Raw genomic sequence first — 11,494 nt, 5'->3', positions numbered from 1 at the left:
GCTCACTACTTGGGTGGTACTGGAATCGCAGAATTCTACCCTGGAGCTCTGGTCTTGATGTTCAAACAACCATCGAAGATATGCAGCACCTGTCTGAGCACTACAGCATGACGACGTATCATTTCACGTTTCCTGGGTCCGATATTCGCCGCGACTACTTGCTCGAAGTCAAATCGGAATTGCCCGACAAGAGCACCGCTGACGCAGAGACAGAGACTAGTGCTCGCTGGATAGACATGAACTCTGGGCTGTACATCGACATCAAGCCGTTGCGATGTCGTGAAAAGGCGAATGCGGAAGCCAAAGATTTGATGGCTCGCCGGAATGAGCGCTTCAGCGTGCACGGGGGAATATTTCCCCTGCGAGATACTACGTTTGAGGGTGTGACGGCCAAAGTTCCATACGCGTTTGCAGATTTCCTGAAAGAAGAATACGGACTTTTGCACTAGCAACGACAGTTCGAACGGCCAGAGGTGGTGCTTTGATGGTGAGGGACAGTTCGTCCGGGAAGAATGCGATATCGCTTGCCCTCGAAGAGATGGAAAGACAAGAGCTACGCGTGGATTTTTGTTGGTGCACACTATACAGGACCCTGACCGCCGGGGTGAACGCCAACAATATCGGTTCCTCATAATCTTGCAGTCCCGCTGCGCTCGCAATCGTCTACGGGAGGACTTTTGAGCCTCCCGGCACTACGTACTATACCTGAAGGATAAGGCCGCTTTCATGATCTCTCTCTCGCGGGGCAACTGTCTAATCAGGTGCAGGGCTTGGACCATGCAGTACACCGGTACTGTGCATTGCAAAATCAAAGATTCTTTGCCCTGCCTGCCCTGTACGTTGCAAAATCAATAAGATAAAGTGCAGCAGTGATGCCAACCGTATCTTGCAAACGGCAGTTGAAAAGGAAACAGAAGCTTGTGTCATGATCGTATCAGAAGGGCGCTGGTATGGTGCACATGCCTGCCACAGTAGAGTTGCATCGTCTGACGCTATAGTCGACAAGCTTATCTGGGCCGAGATCTACACATCGCACCAAACATGCTATCGCACTGTATAGCCGCGGCCTTACGCTAAGATTCGCACGGCCGAGATCCGCCTGAGCGGGCACGCTTTAAAAGCAGTACATTTCTACACGTACCGGGCGCACCGTGGCCGCATTCCCATGTCTTTTTGCCGTTGGAAACCGGCGTTCACTATTCACAAGCTTCATTCTGCTGCCTCGTAGGTCTGCACCCCCCGTTCGCCCACTGCGACAGCGAATATGTCACGAGCTACCGATAGTGCAGCTTTGCTCACCGCATCTAAAGTGGGTACTCAGTCCGGAATACCATATGTGGTCGATCCAACCACAAAAGACAATGGTCCGTGTCTTGTCCCTGCGTCCAAGGGCTGCGTCCAAGGGACCCATAGGCGCGCATCCGAAGAATGGCGACATCCGATCTGAGTATCCTTCTCATGCTGTTGCGGTCGTTGGCATGGCCGGCAGGTTTCCCGGCGCAAAATCCGTTGACGCCGTTTGGGATCTGCTGGAAGCAGGAAAGAGCACGGTAGAGCCAGCGCCGACGGAACGAATTGGCTTAGGACACCTTCCTCCTGACGATCCGAGCAGAATGTGGTGGGGAAACTTCCTCGACGATGTAGACGCTTTCGACCACGAATTCTTTCGAATTACAGCCAGAGAAGCACAGACTTGGGATCCCCAACAGCGCATTATGCTCGAAGTTGCTTATGAGGCTTTGGAAGATGGTGGACAATTTGGAGCTTCGCTGCCGTCGCGGAACCGAGATTTTGGTTGCTACATTGGGGCAGTCATGAACAACTATTACGACAATGTCGCGTGCCACAAGGCATCCGCGTACGCCACGAAAGGGACCTCAAGGTCATACATCAGTGGCGCAGTGAGCCACTTCTTTGGCTGGACTGGCCCTGCAATCACCCTGGACACTGCCTGCTCCTCGTCGATGATAGCGGTCCACGCGGCTTGCAAGGCGATCATCGCGGGAGAATGCAGCCGCGCCATCGCAGGTGGCATCAACGTGATCACCAGCCCACACGATTACCGGAATCTGGCCGCCGCCGGCTTCTTGAGTCCCACCGGTCAGTGCAAGCCATTCGACAGTGACGCAGACGGGTACTGCCGGGCGGAAGGGGTTGGCGTCGTGGTGCTCAAGTCGCTCGCGACAGCCATCGAGGAAAACGACCGAGTGCTTGGCGTGATTGTCGGTTCCGCGGTCAGCCAAAGCGGGAACGTAGGTCACATTGCCGTCCCAGACACGAGGGCTCAGGTACTCCTTCATCGAAAAGCACTGAGTATTGCGAAACTTTCGCCGGAGGAAGTATCCTATGTCGAAGCGCACGGAACGGGCACGAAGGTGGGAGATCCCATCGAGATGGCGGGCTTGCGCGAAGTATACTGTGGCTCGCCGCGTACGTCGCCACTGCTCGTGTCGTCGATGAAAGGGAACATCGGGCATACCGAAGCGACTGCGGGCGTGGCGGGACTCATCAAGGTCTTGTTGATGATGAATCGTCGCAAGATCCCTCCGCAGGCCAGCCACAAGCGACTGAGTCCGCGCATACCGGCCCTACATCCAGACATTGTGGCGATACCCCGTCACCTTGCCCCCTGGCCTGGCACAGCGCGTGCAGCTTGTGTCGCGAGCTACGGTGCAGCCGGGAGTAATGCCGCAATCTTAGTGCGAGAAATGTCGACTCGCCATGCCAGCGGCGAAAAGGAGGGAACAGCGCAACCGAAAATTCAAGGCGAACAACCTCTTTTCGTGTCCGCAGCAACCAGGGACATACTCTCTCTACGCTGTTCCGAGATCCTACTCTGGCTCAGGAAGCAAAAGGATGATCGGAGTCAAAGCTTGGAGCTGTCAGATGTGCTTTACAACATATCGATCAGGGCAAATCACGCTCTGCATTACACTCTCTGTACGACTGTCTCGAGTATGCGATCTATACGCAATCCGTATGGCTGTTCATATATGCCGGTTTTCACTGCCAGGAACCGTAACACGATGCGCTGAGATACTGTCGGACTCACGCCAGGCCCTGTCTGCCATTGACAAAGCAGGCCACTGGACTACGCCGTTGATCCGAGACATCAACACCCAGATTAGACTCATCCAAGAACGGGGCGACCAAGTGATATTGTCACACCTACCCACAGGTAAGAGCGTAGAACGCATGGAATCCGTGAGAGCTGCAGCGAGGCTTGCAGCGACGCAGCAACCGAAGGCGATGCGGTCGGCGTCGCTGTCATATGTGACGCAGTCGAATAAAGCGAGGTGGAAGTGTGCATCGAAGATCAGCAAAGTCGTCAATGACGGCAAGAAGTCAGTGACGGCAAGATACCTGCAGCTCAAGTCGGGCCATGCCATAACCGGCGAGTACCTGTTCAGGACCAAGCAGGCACAAGATGCGCGTTGCTGGTGGTGTAACAGCAGCAGACAGACTGTCGTCCACCTACTGATTGAATGTCGGAAGTGGAGGAGAGAGCGTGATGTGATGCTGAGAGACATGCATCAAAAGAAGATCAAGATCTCTGCGCGGAGAGACACATCAGACCTTCAGCTACTTTTTTGCGAAAGCGCAGCGGAAGCAGTGTTACGGTTCCTCGAACACACCGTGGTGGGAAAGAGGAAGGAAGACAGAGAAGCAAAAGTCATCGATGAATGGGACATGGGCCGACTTGATGGGAGCGAGGGGACGACTGAAGAAGAAGTGGAGCGAGACGACGGATGAAGGTGCAACAAATCAGGAGGATTGGACAGTAGGAGGGCATCGAGCCCGAAAGCTGTGGCGGCTAGATAGAGTCGGGACAGCGAGCAGGAGCACAAGAGATAAGACGAGGCAAGAGTACATTGGGGAACGAGAAGTCTTCTAGTAATTAGCTAGGGGTTGTCATAAGCTAGATAGCTTGCATACAATATGATTCCAAAAAAAAAAAAAATGTCTCGAGTATGGACGTCTTGGAGCTGAAGCTTGCGGAAGTGGCAAAAGAAAGCATGGTGTTACGCAAGGTTGGTTCAGCGAAACCAACCATATTGGTTTTGGGAGGCCAGGAGAGGCAATACGTTGGGCTCTCACGGCAGTGCTACCAGGAATGGCAAGGTCTCCGACGCAACCTCGATCAATGTCACGAGAACCTGATCGACACGGGCCATGGCGGACTTTACCCAGACATTTTTCAAACCGCGCCGCTCGCCGACCTAAAGACTTTCCACGCCGCACTTTTCGCCTCGCAATACTCCTCTGCAAAGGCGTGGATCGATTCGGGCCTCAAAGTAGACGCGGTGGTGGGCCACAGCTTCGGTCAGCTGGCTGCGCTCTGCATATGTGGGATGCTGTCCTTGGCTGACGGACTTAAGCTGGTGACCGGAAGAGCCTCCTTGATCGAGAAGCACTGGGGCTCGGAACGTGGTGCAATGCTCTCACTGAGCGCCCCCACGCGCGTGGTCGACCGGATGCTGGAGGCGCTGGAAGCCAAGATTGATTACGCTCAGGTTGCATGCTACAACGGACCGGAGAGCCATGTCGTTGTAGGCTCAGAGCATGCCATCAAAGTCCTCGAAAGACATATCGACAGTCGATCAGACCTCCGAGGGTCCGTTGTGGCGCAGAGGCTGGACGTAACTCATGGCTTCCACTCGGTATATACAGAAGCTGTCCAGCCAGCACTGGAAAAGCTGGCCAGTAAGCTTGAGTGGAAAACCCCCACGATTCATCTCGAGACCTGCGACACAGAGGCCTCCTGTGCTGTCTTCAATCACAGCTTCGTGGCCCATCACATGAGAAGACCTGTGCACTTCCAGCAAGCAGTGGAAAGGCTGTCGCTGAGGTATCCTGAGTCTTGCTGGATCTCGGCGGGTCACGCCGCGTCTTTTTTGCGCCTTGCTCAAAAGTCGCTCCGTGGGAGAGGCCATCACTCGTTCGTATGCCTTGACAAGGTCTTTTCCGACGCCAGCGGTTCCCTGGCGAGAGCAATAGTGGAGCTGTGGAACCAAGGCCAACCTGTGCAGTATGAGCCTTTCGAGCGCAGTCAACAGCATCGATACCGGCACCTGACACCGCCGCCATACCCTTTCGCCCGCGGACGACATTGGCTTCCTTTTACCAATCCCACCACGAGCCAGGCTTCTGCCATTGGCCCCGCCTCCCAACAACCCCAAGATGAAGATGATTTCTTGTCTTTGGCCGGTGGGGATGCGCAAGGAGGTGCGGAGTTCTTCATACCTGCTGCACATCCACGATTCCAGTTGTTGTGCAACGGACATGTGATGTCGGGAGAAGCGCTGGCGCCGGCCTCGTTCTACCTCGAAGTAGCTGCTCGGGCAGTGCTGAAGCTGAGATGCGACATTCAAAGTGGTCAATTGGGTCTTCGTGTGGAGAAATTGTCCATGAATGCGCCCGTGGGCAATGATCTGAGGAATATCATCCGACTGCGTCTGGAGCAGCACGAGGGTTCGCGAGACTCTTGGCTTTTTTCAGTGACAATAGAAAAGTCGCCACGTGCGGACACTGACGATATCAATCCTCAAAATCGGGTAGTGGGAGTCGTTTCTCTCCGATCCCGAGATCAGACGAACGCAGTAGCGGGACTCAAGGACTTCAGAATTTCGGACGTTCGTCGTCGATACCAAGGAATTGTCGATGACGAGTCGGCCGAGCGTATGCAGGGCAACCACGTCTATCGAGCTTTCGACTCCGTCGTGACCTATGGCGAGATCTTTCGACGTATCAAAAGCATCGCGTGCGTCGGCACAGAGGCCGCAGGCGAGATCGAGTGGAACCGCCGATGTGGAGATACTCACGTCGCTGCCGCAACCGATACACAATCGATCGACGGTTTCATGCAGGCAGCAGGGTTCCTGGTCAACTATTTCAACAACGACGATTTCCAGGGTTCACTTTTCATCTGCCAAAAGATAGATCAGATCGACTTCGCCGATGCTATCCCGACGGATGCACACAATCTCTCATTCTACTCGAGGATGCGGATGGACAGTGAAGACGCTGCAATCGCAGACGTGCTGGTATTAGATGCGCGCCAGCAGCAGGTCCTCTTCGCGGCCTCGGGGCTGCAATTCAAGAAGCTTTCCCGCGTTCCACTTGCGCGATCATTGAGGGCCGCGAACGCTGTTGCGCCATGTTCGACCGACGGTCTGCGGAAGCAAATACACACGGGGCGAAATACGGCCTCACGAGATGGATCCGAGCCGGGACATCGTCCTGATCACCGGCGGAAGGTGCTTGAGGTCTTGGCCAGCGTAACCGGCACGCCGCCAGAGCGCGTGTCCATGGCCGGATCTCTGGAAGACCTCGGGATTGACTCGCTCGCTGCAATAGAGGTTCTGAACGATTTGAGAGCATCGCTGGACATGGTCATTCCCTTGTCAACCCTCATGTCATTCAACAGCACCGGGGCGTTCGTCGAGTATGTGACCTCCACGGTGGGATCTCGAGAGCGCAAACATCGCGATTCCCATGATGTGCTCAAAGATGCGCGACTGGCCAAAAAAAATGACATCCACTGCCGTTGAATACGAGCAGGTCGAGAGGGACGAGGAAAACCAAGTCTCGGTCGCCTCGTCTGAGCCGAAGCACGATGCGAGTCTGGATGTCGATTCCTCCGCTGTCGATTTGGACTACCTGGCCGCCGTGTACCCGAGCCACACACGTCTATTCCTGGCCTATATCGTCGAAGCGTTCGGCAGAATCGGGTGTGACTTGGCGACGATGGCGGCAGGCGAGGCCATGCCAGAAATGCAGAACATTCTGCCACGACACAAACGACTTCTTCACCGATTTTTCCTTGCCCTGGTTGAAGCGCGCATTCTGATCGAAACTCCGGAAGGTACCTTCGTGCGCACCGAACAGCACGTCGACAAGGCTCGTGCAGCAGATCTACATAGTGCGGCTATGAGGCATTGGCCAGAGCACGGGAGCTTGCATCAGCTCATGCACGCCGTAGGTTCACGAACGGCCGGGTGCCTCACCGGGGTCTTCGACGGCCTCCAGATTCTGTTTGGTGACCAAGCCAACGAGACAGCACTCCGAGAATTCTACCAACACTGGCCTCTCTTCCAAATGGCGACCAAATCTCTTGCCAAGATTGTGCTTCGCGTTGCGGGTCATCTTGGCAGAACGGGCAAGATCCAAATATTAGAAGTTGGCGCCGGCACAGGTGGGACAACGCGCCCGCTGCTTGCAGCTTTGCAAGCGGCAGAAATGCCATTCGACTATCATTTTACTGACGTCTCACCGCACCTCGTCAATGCTGCAAGACAATCGTTGGACGGCATTGCTGGCCTGACCTTTGGTGTTCTTGATGTCGAAGAACAGCCCCCCAAAGATCTAGAAGGGGCATATGACGTCGTGCTCGCCTCAAACTGCATACATGCAACTCGCGACCTGGAGCAATCTCTCGGTCACCTTCGATGCCTGCTACGTGAAGACGGCATTTTTGCCATGGTGGAAATCACGAGGCGGCTCAACATCTTCGACTTGGTGTTCGGTTTGTTAGACGGGTGGTGGCGTTTCAACGACAACCGCACACACTGCTTGGCTGATGAGCATCATTGGAGCTCGAAGTTGATGGCCGCTGAGTTTCAAGACGTGATGTGGACCGACGTCGGGAACCCAGAGGCCCAGGTGGTGCGCGTCGCGACCGCTTCTCCTCGCACGACACTCCGAAGAGAAGCATCAAAGAGAGTAGAGAAAACCCGGGTCTGCGAAGTGGTCTATAAGACGTCTGGCGAGCTTGATATCCTTGCAGATGTGTACTGCCCGGTCAGGGCTGACCCGGCCGTCACTCTTCCCATAGGTGAGAACAAGCATTGAGTGGTGAAGGGGACCGGCTGACGGGCGTGACAGCTCTCATGATCCACGGAGGTAGCCACGTCCTGTTTTCCCGAAAAGACGTCAGGCCTGCGCAAACTCGCATCCTGCTCGGGATGGGGTTTTTGCCCGTCAGCATCGACCATCGCCTCTGTCCCGAGACCAAACTAGTCGAAGGTCCCATGGTGGACGTGTGCGATGCTCTGAACTGGGCGAGGCACACCCTTCCGGCGATAGATCTCGGCGATTGTTCGCTGAAGCCCGACGGTGGATGTGTGGTGGCCGTGGGCTGGTCTTCAGGCGGCCAACTAGCCATGTCGCTTGCGTGGACCGCTCCTCAGAGGGGTCTGGAGCCACCTGCGGCGATCTTGGCGCTTTATTGCCCGACTGATTATGAAGATGATTGTGAGTACAGTAACCCGGACAGGTGCACATCGTGGCAAAGGGATATTGCATGACTCACCGGATTTGACAGGGTGGCAACATCCAATCCAGCTTTGCGGCGCCGAAGATGTTGACGAGGAATATGACCTCTTGGATGCAGTCCAGCCAAGTCCGGTATAGCTAATATCATCACTACCTTTCGCTTTACCGATGGCCACACTGACAAACGCGTCGCCTGCAGATTTCCTCTTACGACTCCATCGGCTCTTGGGAGCCACTGACAGACGTCCGCATCCGACAAGACCCACGCTGCCGCATTGTCCTGCACATGAATTGGAAGGCACAAACACTGCCCATCATAGTCTCCGGCCTGCCGTGCAGCTCGAGCGTGAGCGATGAAGATTCGAGTCGTGTTGATTGGACCACACTGCCGCAGCCGCCACTCCGGGAGATCCAACGATGCAGCCCACTTGCCCAGATCAAGCTTGGAAATTACAAGACGCCGACATTCCTCGTTCACGGCACGAAGGACGAGCTCATTCCCTGGCAGCAATCCTACAGGACGTGGAAGTGCCTTGTGAGTCACGGCATTGACGCTCAAGTAGCTCTGATCAAAGATGCTCCCCACATCTGCGATACGTCGAAAGATCATGAATCGGCAGGTTGGAAAGCGGTACTGCGGGGCTATGGTTTTCTCGTCGACACGGTGCGCATCAAAGGGCACTGTTCTGCGCTAGAGGGGCGTGCTCCGCCGGAATAGAATATGATGAGGCGCATAACAACGCGATCGTCTATGTCATACCGCTTCAGACCGATTGCAAAATGCTGGTTGACAAGCGCAGCTGCTTCTACTCAGCTTTCGTGCCGGGCTTCCTTCACATGTACATTCCCTGTGGCTCCTGTCCGAAGGATATGTCCATGGTTGACATTTACCAGACGCGACTGATAAGCTTAAACACATAAGGCGTCGGAGAGACGAGTGCAAAGGGGGTTCCAATGGGAGCGATTTACTCGGCAGCCTTCATCTTTTCTCTTAGTCGCCTTTGTCGGTCGATGTATTCTTTTGAAAGCCGCCTCTTTTTCTCCTTTGATCGAAGCTCCTCGTCAAAGAAGAACACACAAAGCTCCCCTTCGCCTCCTGAGTCACAGTGTCATGTCAGCCTTTTGATCGAGATTCATCGAATGGCCGCTGATGTCCGCCTACCTTCCGCCGTCATCTTGTGTGCTGACCCACTGGAGTTTTTCGCAGTCTTCTCCTGCCCTGAGCCCATGGTGCCTTTCTTAGGACGATTCTTGGTGCAAGAGGTTGGAAAGAACGTAATTTAAAGCATCAAAAGGCAGAAGTCTTTGGAGGCAGGCTGGGAGAAATAAATACTTATACCATACCTGTATCAGCGAGGTCTCAGTATCTCTAGCTGGAACGTCCAGAAAGCCCCTGACCACGTTGTACCCTGTTGGATGACATGACAAACGGAAAATGGCCTATCTTCGTCGCATTCCTGACGTGATGTGCCGGTATCCACCGACTAATACATCTGCACTGCAGTACAGTATCAGGTTCGCATAAGCCTTCCATGTGCACGTTGGTACACTGGCAGCCGTTTTGGGCTGAAAGCCCGGGTTCAAGCAAGCATCTTGTCATCACAGCGATGTATTCTGTTCTAGCTCGATTCACATCAACATCGTGTTTTCGCTCGCTTGTTTGTCCGGGACGTTGGTTTGTAAGCTTCATCGCACACCGACGCGTCGAACCTGACAGCTTTACGTTTTCGCCTGCGCGATTTCACGGTCTCGCCACGAGAGCATACCAGGCCGCGGAACCTGCAACGACTGCAAGACAGCATCTGATCGCCACTGGTGGCTATGCGTGCCTCCGAACGATACACCATACATTCTGCTCCGCTCTGCGCACACCTGGAGCAATCACCGTCGGGAGCTTGTACACCTTCTGATGTCTCGTTGATGCGGCCGACGTGGGACAAGACCTCCTGCCGGGCTTGTGATAGTCGTGACCATGCCGATGGAGAGACGGACCAGTATTCGTCGTCCTTCTGTGGCCTTCGCACGCCTTGCAAGCATCGCGGTTTGCGCGTCTCGGCTCCATCAGCTGTTTTGTCAGATGTTGTCTTCGTGGAATGCGAGCGCATCTCCTTATCGCCATGCGATATGGGATGCTGTCCTGTGCGGTCTCTTCCTCGCTCAATCTGTCCGTCGGCCGCGGCGAAAACTTCGTCGATGATCTTGTTGAGCAACTCCCAGGACACCTCATCACCCTGATCGGCGACGACTTCCGTTGGCGGGAGGTCCAGCTCACGGTCTGTTCTCATGTCTGGGCTTCCGGTCAGTGATGGAGTTGATGAATCTAGCGAGATCTGAAACCAACCTACCAGGAAAGATCAAGAAGGGACCTCTGGCGTGGGACTGAACTCCATCGACGGTCTCAGGCGGCGCCATTGTGGCTTTCGAAGTGGTCTTGTAAGTACTACATAAGAAGTGTGGTGTATTGACACTCTATTGTGAGCCGCTATCCTGAGCACTACGTCTGCACGTAATAAGTACAACGACAGGTACTGATGGTCAGACAATTGTAGCAACGAACCCTTTGCACTTTGCAAAAGCCAGTCCGGTCGGACTAAGCTTGACACCGCGTCACTCTTTTGCAGTCTGGGACGACTTCCGCAGACACTCTTTTGCAGTCTGGGACGACTTCCGCAGGCGGAGCTCAACACCTCGCCACAGAAATGGTGAAAAGATGGACCGGTCCGGGTTACTGTAACTGCTCAAGATTGTAATCTATTCTGGTAAGAGCGTGCCAGTACAATAAGACAGCGGAGTTGCCGGCAAGCTTCGATGATGGAAAGCATCATGTTCTTGAGCTGGACGCCCAATCTACGCTACAGATGTTCCAAGGGCGATAGTCCGGGCTGAAGCCAGGGTGTTCATCAGACAGACAGACAAGATTTTCGAGAATGTCTGGTCTGCTTACCTAAGGAGCGGTGGCTTGTCTGTCTGTCTGAGAAATGGCAATGATTTGTCTGTCTGTCTGCATCTTCTGCCAAGACAATTATCAGTCTTGGCACGAACGATAAGCACTGTCGTACACACGAGAGAATGTGCTCACATGGTACAGTACCAAAGTGTCTATATACTTCAGATTATGTCGTCGTCGTACCAGCTGCGCAGAAGTTGCTGCGCCTCCGCGAGCTTGTACAGAGTCCGTGGCCTATCATTCCCGACCGAGTTTCCAGCAATGGAGAAGGTT

General features: G+C 54.5%; 2 protein-coding genes across 2 annotated transcripts; both read left to right on the top strand.

Annotated features, from left to right (window-relative positions):
* Nucleotides 1–1,264: 1,264 nt before the first annotated feature.
* On the top strand, nt 1,265–2,700 carry WHR41_09511 (uncharacterized protein; the record flags this gene model as incomplete). The annotated part of the gene is made up of 4 exons (XM_069378114.1): nt 1,265–1,309; nt 1,359–2,288; nt 2,341–2,430; nt 2,599–2,700. The coding sequence occupies 4 exons, from the start codon at nt 1,265–1,267 to the stop codon at nt 2,698–2,700; spliced, it is 1,167 nt and encodes a 388-aa protein (XP_069224933.1).
* A 3,831-nt stretch (nt 2,701–6,531) lies between these two features.
* On the top strand, nt 6,532–7,851 carry WHR41_09510 (uncharacterized protein; the record flags this gene model as incomplete). The annotated part of the gene is made up of 1 exon (XM_069378113.1): nt 6,532–7,851. One exon carries the CDS (start codon nt 6,532–6,534, stop codon nt 7,849–7,851), a length of 1,320 nt encoding a protein of 439 aa, XP_069224934.1.
* Nucleotides 7,852–11,494: the final 3,643 nt, after the last annotated feature.

This window comes from Cladosporium halotolerans, assembly GCF_011745625.1.
Source record: "Cladosporium halotolerans strain TM138-S3 chromosome Unknown Sca138, whole genome shotgun sequence".
NCBI lineage: Eukaryota > Fungi > Ascomycota > Dothideomycetes > Cladosporiales > Cladosporiaceae > Cladosporium > Cladosporium halotolerans.
This window is presented reverse-complemented; position numbering and strand designations above follow the sequence as displayed.